The following is a 12,273-nucleotide window of genomic DNA, read 5'->3' as shown; positions in this document are numbered from 1 at the left end:
TTTGGCCTCCAGGTAAGGAATATTTTTCTAGCTATATCAATCTCCATTTTGTGAATAAACTAGTGACAGCAACAAAAAACAGATTTTCTTGTTTTTGAAAATGTTTTTAACAGTGACCAAGGGGACAGCTAGGTAGCACAGTGGATGGAGTGCCAGGGCTTGGAGTTCAGAGAACCTGGGTTGAAATTTGCCCTCAGACCCCAGGGCAAGTCACTTAACTCAGTTTACCTAGTCACTGCCTTTTTTCTGCCTTGGAATTGATACTATAACAGAAGGGAAGTTTGTTGTTGTTGTTGTTTTAATGATCAAAAAATTTACATAAAGCCAATGAATCAAACATTTTGGCCAAAAATATGTTTAGTACCATTAACAAAAACATTTTCAAGGAATAGAAAAAAAGAATTTTGTTAATATCACCAATTAAAGAGCAAGCTGTAAACCCTCTCTTGAACTGTGAGAAATTTATGGACCAACTAGGCCATCAATTTCCTTTATAAACACTTGAGTGGTTTTCCACATTTGCCAATTAATTCAGTCATCAGTCAATTTGGGAACAAATGTAGGAGTCTGAATCAAAGAAAAAAAAAGTGATCAAACTAGTTTTAATTAACAGTATTAGGTAGGGTTTTGTTCCAAAAAAAGACAGCAGTAGGTTCACGGTCCAACATTACATGCATAGCCCCTGGATTTTCAATAATACTTAAAACAACTATGTAGAACTTCATCCTTATTTGTAAGCTGTTGTCCCATTTCCCAATCAACAGAAAATGCCCTACCACCACCAAAGCCCACCTAATTGTTTTTATAAATATTATTCCTATATGGCAACATTCATCTGAGGCTCCTAAAACGTTTCCAAAATTAAAAAAAAAATAATACCCAAACATAATGGGCATCTTCAAGGCAAATATATAATGTATGATTATTATAGTAGGATCAAAGTAGACCCAATCTCGAGCCCCTAGCCTTAAGCAACCTTTAGGAGAGGACACTACCAAAACGCCGGGCGGGATACCTGAAAACTCCCCATCGATTGCCAAGAAATCAGCCTCCTCTATTGCCTGGTACACTTTGTGAAGATTATTTTTAAAATCTGCAGAGAAACCAAGAAAAGGCTCAGCCCTGGAACCCCCAGGCTCAGCCCTACAAATCTAAAGACGGGGCAACAGGGAAGGGGAAGAGGAGGGGGAGGGGAGGAAATAGATGGAGGCTTCCAAAGCACTCACAGTCCCAAAGCTGCCTAGAGAGCAGGGAGCTGGGGTGGGAATGGGGAGTGAGGGAGTGGGAGCAGCAACAGTAACAGCAGTAACATCAGAAGCAGCAACAGCAAAAGCAGCAGCAGCAGAAGCAACAGCAGCAGCAATGTGGGACTCCAGGAGAGAGGGCTCTCCGCGCGGGAACCAAAGGTGCCGCTGGGACAGCTCTGGGGGGCCGAAAGCAGCAGCCCTACAGTCTCCAGGCCCGGCCCCCGAGGCCTGACAGAGGCCCGGGGGTCGGAGCCCGGCCCAGGGCGGAGGGAGGACGGGGGAGAGAACATAGCGGAATCGGCTAGTAGGACGAGAAAAGGCACGCACTGCTCCGGATCATCTCCATCCTGCAGCCTCGCCGTGACCCCACCCTCCCCCCCCACCCCGGCAGCGTCGCGGTGACCGCGGCGGTGGCAGCGGCACTCAAGCCCTCCTCCCGCTAAACTGCACCGGGTGGCAGTGGCAGCGCGGCGGCAGTGGTGGTGAGGGCGGGGACGCGCGCGACGGAGACTTCCGGAAACAGCGCACACAGACGCGCATCACGTGGCCAGCCACGTCCCCGCAGGGGCACGAGGCCCCGCCTCGCTTCCTCTCACCGAGTCCCGCCCTGGGCGGGGAATGGGGTGCTTCTCTTCCCTCAGGGTGCTAAGAAAGGTCTCCTACCTAGAAGGCGTGACGTAGTTCTCACATTGAGATGTTTTGTTGTCGCGACATAATGGCATTCTCTCGACCCATGCCCGCCTCTTAATTAGACAGCCCAGCTTCTCGGCCACCCCGTGCGGGACCCGCCTTGAAGGGGGGAGTCCCACCCCAAGTTCTTAGCGGTTTGGGATATGAGCGCTGTGATCCAGCGATATCCCATTCTTTCCTTCAGACTGCCACCTTTACCATCTCCTCTCTCTCACTTAGCTGCAATTTTCCCGTCTGCTGATTTCATCCCCACTGCTTACAAACATGTCCGTGTCTCCCCCTAAAAACAAAACAAAAACCCCTTACTTAATCTGTACAGCTCTATACCTCTTCTCCCTTTCATCTAAACTCCTTGAGAAAGTTGTCTACAAATAGATGCCTCCGTTTCCTCTGCTCTCTCTTCTCTCTTCAACTGTTGCTTCCCATCTCATCATTCAATTGAAACTTCTCTCCAAAGTTGCCTATTAATTGCCCAAACTAATGAATGGCCTTTTCTCAATCCTCATCTTTGATCCCCCTGTAGCCTTTGACACTGTCCTCCCTTTCTCTTTAGCTTTCCCTTATGCTGCTCTCTCCAGGTTCTATGTCTACCGGATTACTGCTTCTTTTGCGGCTGATGGATTTTCATCCAGACTTCATTTGCTAACGCTTCATCGCCAAATCTCTGTACTAAACCTTCTCCCACCATATTTCACTTGATGATTTCAAAAGCTCTCATGGATTCAGTTATCATATCTATACAAATGTACTGTACAACCCTAAATTCTCTCTCAACCTCAAATCTAGCATCTCCAATTGCCTATATATATATATATATATATATATATATATATATATATATATATATATATATATATATATATATATCTTGAATTGGACGTCCTATAAACATCTTAAAATTAACATGTCTAAAACTGAACTGATAATCTTTTCTCCAAAACCCTCCTCTCTTCCAAACTTCCCTATTACTGATGAAAACACCATCATCTTGACTCTGAGGCTGTCATTCCCCCCACAAAGTCATAGGACAACGGCATGCACAAAATCTCAGGTTCAGGGGCAAGTGGTCCAGAGAAGAAAGTGATAGATTTGGAATCAAAGAACAGTGGGGCTTGAATCCTCACTATGACCCTGGAAATGTTACCTGTCTGTAATATGAGGGAACTAGACCAGATGACCTCTGACACGGCTTTTAACTCTAAATCCATGATCCTTTGGAAAGGAATCAGAAGCCATATAAGTCATCTCTTACCTAAAGAATCCATTATACAACATATAACATTCAGTGTCCTGAACATCTCATTCAGCTTTTGGAAAGTGCTAACTGTTACACTTCAAGCATTTAAAGCTACTTGTCAGCAAATTGCCAGGTGTTCCTAATTGCTCTCTGAGACTAAGCAGGATATATTTAATCTCTCTTATGTAAGATAGACTTTCAAATATTTGAAGACTAGAGGGATCAAATTTAAATATTGTTAAATTATATTAAATTATTATATCATTATATATCATATATAAATCATTATATCATTATCATTATATATCATATATAAATCATTATATCATATATCATATATAAATAATATTAAATTAGTATATAATTATAAATTAAATTATTAAATATTCACTTTGAAAACCACAAAAGAACATTATATGCATTGTATTATATTTTTATTTATTTTGTTAAACATGTCCCAATTAATTTTTTTTTTAATCTTTACATTCTTTCTTAGAGTCATTCTATTCCAAGACAGAAGAGCAGTAAGGGCCAGGCAATTGGGATTAAGTGACTTGCCCAGGGTCACATAGCCAGGCAGTGTCTGAGGCCAAATTTGAACTCAGAACCTCCCATCTCCAGGCCTAGCCCTCTATATACCAAGTCACCTAGCCACCGCTCCCAATTACATTTTAATCTAGTTCAGGTGTACTCCAGTTTTTATGGTCTATTAGTTTGACACCTCAGCTTGAAAATGATTAATATCTCTCCCCTAAAAATTATCTTCTCCGAGAGAGATCATGGGAGATGGCAGAATAAAACAGGAAATTACCTGGCTCCCTCATATTCCCAGACAAATAACTTAAAACAATGCCTGGGATTGACTGTTAGAGTGGCAGAAATAATAAAAAATCTGGGTAAAGCACTGTGCAACCTAAGACAACTTGGGAAAATGTTAGGAAAGATTTTAACTACACCATGGTGATCTAGCCTGAAGGAAATAGGTTAGCATGTTAATAAACAGCAAGCTGTGTCAGCAGCAGGTTTCCATAACGTTTGCCCCACAGATTGGGTGGGGAGAATTGGTGACTGATCAGGGGAAGATTGGGGGGAAGAGGAGGGTTCCCTGGCTTATACTCTAAGTAAGATCCAGTTTGAGTTGATCAGGCTGTCAAGGAACAAGCCCATGCTGCTGAATGTTTATTGAGGGGCTGAGGCCCTGCTTCAGGCTCCAGGACTGAAAGGACTGGTTGTGGTCACTTGAAGGAGAGCAGAGTCCCTGGTTTTAATTCCAGGGCAAAGGGGTAAACTGATGCTTGCAACAGCTGAAGAACAGAAGCCAGTAATTCATTAATAGTGGGGGAGGGAGGAGGCTCTAGTCTTGGCTCAGGGACAAAGAGGAGTGCCTATGGTCACTCACAGACCAAGGCAAGAGCCTGGTAGCACATCAGAAGAACCAAGGAATTAAAGATCTACAGGTAGAGCACTGAGAATAATAGCACAGAAGAACATGAAGCCTGAGATATTATCCCCTATACTCTGGGAGCAAGTCTAACCCTAAAATAAAATAGGCTATTTTTAAAAATGAGTAAATAGCAAGCAGAAAAGACCCTATCCTTAAGTACCTACTATGGTGATAGAAAAGATAGGAGTCAAACTCAGAACAATGAAGTAAAAAACATCTACTTGTAAAGTTTCAAAAGAAAATGTAAAGAGATCACAAGTCCCAACAAATTATTTAAAGAGCTTAAAAAGGGCTTTAAGAATCAGAAAAGAGGAGCAAAGAGATATAAGTAATGCAAGAAAATTATGAACAACTGGGAAAAGAGGTCCAAAAACTTACTGAAGAAAATAACTTTTTAAAAATTAAAATTGGACAAGAGGAAACTAATGACTCCACATGCCATCAAAAAAATAATAAAATAAAATCAAAATAATAAAAAATAGAAAAGAACATGAAATATTAGAAAACAACTCATCTAGAAAACAGATCTAAGAGAGATAATATAAGAATTGCTGGAATATCTGAAAGATATGATTTTTTTTAAAGCCTAGACATCATATTTCAAGAAATTATTAAGGAAAAATGCCCTGAAGTCTTAGAACTAGAGAGTAAAATAGGAATTGAAAAAATCCAACTACCATTAACTTAAAGGGATTCCAAAATGAAAACTCCAGGAAACATTATAGCTAGATTATAAAACTCTCAGGATAGGGAGAAAATATTATAAACAATGCCAGAGATAATTGTAAGCACGAAAATGTGGGTTTCAAGACTTGTGAATTGCCAAAACTGTAAAGATAATTTTTAGTGTCTTGATTTCAATAAAAAATAAGTGGTCGCCGTGGGAAAAATTCCCAAATATGAAAATACCCAAGTCAGCTGGGTTTTATGGAGATTTTAATTAATACAAATGAAGGAATTAAGAAAAGGGAGAGAGAGAGAATAAGAGAAATTAGTATGAAGGGCCTAGGCCAAATGGCCTAGGTCTGAACCTTTAAGAGAGACTAGTCAGTCTTTTATCACTCACCACAAGATTTGTCGCAAGCAAAACTCCATTCCTTCACTGAAATCCTCAACTCTTGAACCAGCTCCTCCAAACTAACTCCAAACTTCCCCCTCCACAGCAAAATCCAACTAGTCTGAACTCCAACTAATTCAATTTCAAACTCTCCTTCCTTTTAAAGAAATTTTCTCATGTGTCACCTCCCCTAAATTTTCACATCTACCAATCACATTAGACGTTTTCCCTAGGACTGACCATTCTTAGTTCATATGTCTTTGCTAAGCTTTCCCTTTGTAAGTTGCTTGACCTTTTAGTGATTAATTTAACCTTTATAGGTACTTAGCACCCTTTTGTATTAGATCTAAAAATAGACCTGGCTTAAGGTTCTAGCTTTACTATAAGTGTGAGTTAGGGACTTTTTCATTGTTCCATCAGGAGTTTACAACTTTATCTTCCCCTAAAGTATGCCTAAGTATGGGTGGGGTAATGTTAAAATTCCCAAATACATTCCTGATCAAGTACCTCCATTTGTTACAATAAGGGAATAGCTTAACCAAATCTTCTAAGGTAGAGTCTGAGCAGTTTTTAAGATTCACATAATTCAAATATTTTCATACCACAGACAGTATAAAACAAGATTAACTTCTACATTAAAAAGCCAAAGGGTATGGAATATATTTCCATGAGCAAAGGAGTTGGGTTTGCAACCAAGGATAACCTATCCAACAAAACCAAGTGTAATCATATAAGGGGGTAAAAAATCAATATTTATTTAATAAAAGGACTTTCAGACATTCTTGAGGAAAAGACCAGAACTAAACAGAAAATTTGATTTTGAAATACAAGAATCAAGACAAACATTAGAAGATAAATATGGAATACTAATCAAAAAGGAATTAATAAGGTTAAATTGTTGACTAACATATTTATAACGTTTTTAAGGTATCAGATTTTATTTTTTTCCCAATTACATGTGAAAAGTTTCCAACATTTTTCAAAGAATATTGTCTCAAATTCTCCCCTTCCCCCACAAGATGTTAACCAATCTCATATAGATTCTACATGTGTAATCATGTTAAACATGTTTCCATATTAATCCTTTTATAGAAGGAAACTCAAATAGAAAAAAATTAAGAAAGCAAAAAAAGCACTTTGGATTTGAACTCAGTTCTTTTTCTTTAGAAGTAGATGGCATTTTTAAAATTAGGAGTCCTTTGAGATAATTTTGATTCACTGTATTACTGAGAATAACTATTATTCACTGTTGTTCATTGGAAAGTATTCCTGCCACTGTGTACAATATTCTTTTGGTTCTGATTATTTCACTCTGCCTTAGTTTGTGTCAGTCTTTCCAGGTTTTTCTGAGATCTTCCTGCTTGTCATAATAGTATTCCATCACAATCATATACTATAACTTAGCCATTCTCTAAAGGAAGTGTATCTCCTCACTTTCCAAATCTTTATCCCCCTAAAAATAGCTGCTTTAAATATTTTTGCACATATAGTTCCTTCCACTTTTTGATTTGTTTTTTTTTTCCCTCTTTGGGATACAAACCTAGTAATGGTATTGCTGGGTCAAAGGATATATACTGTTTTTAGCCCTTTGGGCATAGATCCAAGTTGCTTTCCTGAATGATTTAATCAGTTCACAATTCCCCCAACAAAGCATTCATGTCCTAGCTTTCCCATATCCCCTCTAAGTTTTGTCATTTCCTTTTTCTGTCATAAGAGACAATCTGATAGTTGTGGGGTGATCACTCAGAGTTGTTTTAATTTGAATTTCTCTAATTAATAGTGGCTTAGAGCATTTTTGCCTGACTGTAGAGAGTTTTAATTACTTTGATAAGTGCCTGTTCATATCCTTTGACCATTTATCAATTAGGGAAAGATTTGTATTCTTATATATTCAACTCATTTCTCTAGGTATTTGAGAAACGAGGTCTTTATTAGACAGACTTGTAAAAAAAATTTTCACCATTTGGATTACTATGTATTACTTTCCATCCTATTTACCCCCATTTAGTTTCTGACCTCCACCTCCCTCAATTTGCCCTCTTTTCTATCAGCCTCATTCATCCCTTTTACCATATTCCCTTCCCCTCCTACTTTCCTGAAGGACAGGGTAGTTTTCTATACCCAGCTGATTTGTGTATGTTCTTCCCTCATTGAGTCAATTCTGATGAGAGTAAGGTTCACATGGGAAATAGAATAGCTGGAAATATACAACTAATAATTAGAACTTTGAATGTGAATGGGATGGACTCACCCATAAAACAGAAACAGTTAACAGAAAGGATCAAAAACCAGAACCAGAAAATATGTGGTTTACAAGAAACACACTTTAAAATGAGAGACACATATTTAATAAAAATATATATTTGGAGTAGATTTTATTATGTTTTAACTGATATAAAAAAAGTAGAGGTAGCAATCATGATCTCAAAGTTAAAGCTAAAATAGATTTAATTAAAAGAGATAATCAGGGAAACTACATTTTGCTAAAAGGTACCGTATATGATGAAATAATAGCAATAGAAAACATATATACACCAAATACAATAGTATCCAAAGTTATAAAGGAAAATGTAAGTGAATTACAGATGGAAGTAGAAAAATCATAATAGTGAGGGACTTCAAATTTCCCCTCTAAGGACTGGAAAAATCCTAACCAAAAAAAAAGGAAGATGTCAAGATGAATAGTCTTTTATAAGCTTAATATGATAGACATCTGAAGAGAAATGAAAGGGAATAAAAAGGAATATACCTTTTTCTCAATGATACACAACATCTTAACAAAAAGTGGCCAAATATTAGAGCATAAAAACTTTATAATCAAATGAAGAATAGAAGAAATATCAAATACATTCTATTCAGAATCATAATGCAATAAAATTACTTAATAAAAGACCATGGAAACTGATTAAAAACGGAAAAACTTATCTAATCTTAAGCAATGAGTAGGTTAAAGAACAAATCATAAAAACAATAATTTTACTAAATAGAATGATTATAACAAGACAATATTCTAAAACTTATGGGAGGAAGCAAAAGTAGTCATCAGAGGGAAATTTATATCTTTTAAATATTTACATCAATAAAATAGAGAAATATGAGATCAATGAATTGAGTGTACAATTTAAAAAAATACAAAAAGAACAAATGAAAAATCCCCAATTAAACAGCAAATTGGAAATCCTGAAAACTAAAGATGAGATGAATAAAATTGAATGTAAGAAAACCACTGTATTAACAAATAAAAATAGGAGCTGATTTTATGAAAGAAAAAACAACAAAACAGATAAGCCATTAGTTAATATGATTTTCAAGAGAAGAAAATCAAATAACATATCAAAAACTAAGAGAGAATATATTACCAATGAAGATGAAATTAAGGCAATTACTAGGAGTTATTTTGACTAATTATATGCCAATAAATTTAACAATTTAAGTGAAATGTAAGAACGCTTATGAAAATATAAACTGCCAAATTAACAGAAGAAGAAATAGAATATCTAAACAAACCTATTTTAGAAAAATTGAACAGGTCATAAATGAGCTTCCTATGAAAAAGCCATCAGAGCCAGATGGATTAACAAGTGAATTCTACCAAATATTTAAATAACAACTAATTCCAATATTAAGTAAATTCACACACACACACACACACACACACACACACACACACACACACACACACACACAAACCTAACCTAAGCCAGGAAGAGCAAAACCAGGGAAAGAAAAATTTTAGAAAATTTCACCAATGAATATTGATACAAAAATGCCAATTGAAATATTAGCTAGGAGACTATAGCAATATTTCACAATATACATTGTGACCAAGTAGGATTTAGGCCAGGAATTCAGGGCTAATTCAATATAGGGACAATTAGGAATCGTTTATTATATTAGTAACAAAAAACCAAAAACTAATATTGTTATCTCAATAGATACAGAAAAAGGTTTTGACAAAATATCACTCATTCTCAATTAAAAACATTTGAGGGGGCAGCTCAGTGGATTGAGAGCCAGGCCTAGAGACAAGAGGTTCTGGGTTCAAATCTAGCCTCAGATACTTCCTTCAATATTGTACAAGAAATACTAGCTCAGAAATACCACAATTTATTCATTTATCCCCAATTGATGGATATCTTCTTAATTTTCAATTCTTTTCCACAAAAAAGTGACTATAAGTACAGAAATAAAAACAAGAGATTTTTCAACTAAGAAAAGAAAAATAAATTGAAGAAATCAGAATGGATAATAAGAAAAAACTCTTGTACACAATATAATAGTATTTTTGGAAAATCCCAGAGATTCAATTAAAATTTTCAAAAGTTTTTCTTAGGTTTTCAGGGTTTCTATTTTGGTATTTAATTGAGTGTAACTGGGTATTTGCTATTAGATGGTTTGGTTGCATATAAAGCCAGAAAATCAATAATTAATAACTTAATCAATACTTACAGTATAATTTTTAGAATTAGAAAATATAACAATGTGAATTATAGTAAGAATTTAGCCCCAGGCAAAAAGTCAATGTACATAAACAAATTAAGAATGTAATCCTTAGATGGTTTGGTTGCATATAAAGCCAGAAAATCAATAATTAATAACTTAATCAATACTTACAGTATAATTTTTAGAATTAGAAAATATAACAATGTGAATTATAGTAAGAATTTAGCCCCAGGCAAAAAGTCAATGTACATAAACAAATTAAGAATGTAATCCTTAGATTATAATACCTGAGTTATAATTTCAAATATGTGTATTTTTATAGTAATTCTGAGTGGGTGTGTTATACTAAGCATAATTAAGTTACTATGTTAATCCTAGGCAAGTGAATCTATTTTGCAATGTACTTTATATCAAACTGATTCATTTAAGAGGCTACAGGGAAGAGAAAGTCACCCAAAGGTCATGGAGGACAGGAGGCCTTAGAAGGCTGAATCCTTGGAAACCAGGGGGCCCTCAGAGGGTTCTGATATACTATGTCAAGAATGACCTGTAAAGAAGCCCAGATCAAAAGTGTTCCGACCTGTCCATGACCAATAAGTCACTATTACTCATCCAGTTGACTTGGATCTCAGGGTGTATGCTACAACTGTGACAAAATATCTTGATAATAGAGCAGGAAGCACAGCTCCCTTTAGCCTACACACTTTCACCTTCACCTTCAGTTTCTGCTGCCAGCTGGGGAAGATCTGACCTCAGGGCTCAATAATACTCCATCAGCATAATCTAGTCAATTAGCAGAGCAGAGAAAAAAAGCCCCTTTAGGACAGAATAGCCCAAACCCACAGATCTAGCAAATAATCAAAGGAGCAAGATTACAGTCAATGACAAGGGGGAAAGAAGGAAAAAATACGAGTAAACAACAGAAAAAGCAAAAAGAAATTACAATGAGCAGCTTCTATCCAGGTAATGAACAAAGAGAAAATGGAACAGAGGAGGACCAAGGAACACCAAGCAAAAAATATAGAAACTCCAGAAAATTGGACTCAGGCTTTGGAAGAACTCAAAACACGATTTTAAAAAACAATTAAGAAAGGCTAATGACAATTGGGAAAAGAATTTAAAAAGCAACCTAAGTCATTTGGAAGCAGAGGCACATGAACTAAAACAAGAAAATAGAGTCTTCAAAACCAGAATAGACCAGCTCAAAAACAAGGCAAAGAAAGTGAAAGATGACCTACAAAGAAAAACAGACCAAAAGTAAAAGGATGACCAAAAAGCCAGGGATGAAATTCAGTCTTTAAAAATTAGAATTCAACAACTAGAAGCAAATAACTTCACAAGGCAGCAAGAGTCTATAAAACAAAATCAAAAAAATGAAAAATTGAGGAAAATATGAAACACCTAAACTGATAAAACTACAGACCTGGAAAATAGATTCAGAAGAGACAATTTAAGAATTATTAGACTACTGGAAAATCATGACAAAAGAAAATGGCTAGATATCATTCTACAGGAAATTATCCAAGAAAAATGCCCCAACATTCTTAAACAAAAGGGAAAAGTGGAGATTTAAAGAATACACAGATCATCTCCTGCATTTAATCCCCAATTGACAATGCTCAGGAATGTTATAGCAAAATTCAAGAACTACCAGACCAAGGAAAAGATACTATAAGCTGCTAAGAAGAAGACATTCAGATATCATGGAACCACAGTTAGAATGACACAAGATCTGGCTGCATCTACCAGAAGGCATAGAATGTGATATTCTGGAAAGCAAGGGAACTGGGTCTACAACCAAGAATTGACTATATTCTTGCAGGGGAAAGTATGGTCATTTAATAAAATAGAAGACTTCCAACATTCCTAAAGAAAAGACCTGACTTAAACAGGTAATTTGATGCCCAAACACAGAACTCAAGATAATCACCAAAAGGTAATTAAGAAAGGGGGGTGAAAACAAACAAAAAACTTTTTTAAGGGACTCAATATGTTTAAATGATTTGTATTGCTAAGGAAAAGACCTGACTTAACAGAAAATTTGATGCCCAAACACAAATTATTAAATGTTTTTATTAAAAATTGTTAGCTAGAAGAAGTATACTTAGAGAGAACAGAGACAAACTGTATAGGATGAAATGCATATATATTTAAA

The 12,273-nt window shown here is 36.2% G+C and overlaps 1 protein-coding gene across 2 annotated transcripts in view; it reads right to left on the bottom strand.

Moving 5' to 3' along the window:
* The window catches only part of PARN (poly(A)-specific ribonuclease), a 217,079-nt gene extending 215,313 nt beyond the window's left edge, over nucleotides 1-1,766 (bottom strand). The window contains exons 1-2 of one of the 2 annotated variants that reach the window (XM_007498625.3): nucleotides 1,575-1,766; nucleotides 1,016-1,093 (exon numbers count right to left, since the gene is read on the bottom strand). In XM_007498625.3, coding sequence (XP_007498687.1) covers nucleotides 1,016-1,093; nucleotides 1,575-1,593 — 97 coding nt within the window. In that variant the 5' untranslated portion in view covers nucleotides 1,594-1,766. The remainder of the gene's footprint in view (nucleotides 1-1,015; nucleotides 1,094-1,574) is intronic. The other variant, XM_056806156.1, reaches the window with a different exon arrangement.
* Between the last annotated feature and the right edge of the window lie 10,507 nt (nucleotides 1,767-12,273).

Source organism: Monodelphis domestica, chromosome 7, assembly GCF_027887165.1.
Source record: "Monodelphis domestica isolate mMonDom1 chromosome 7, mMonDom1.pri, whole genome shotgun sequence".
In the NCBI taxonomy this organism is placed as follows: Eukaryota; Metazoa; Chordata; class Mammalia; order Didelphimorphia; family Didelphidae; genus Monodelphis; species Monodelphis domestica.
This window is presented reverse-complemented; position numbering and strand designations above follow the sequence as displayed.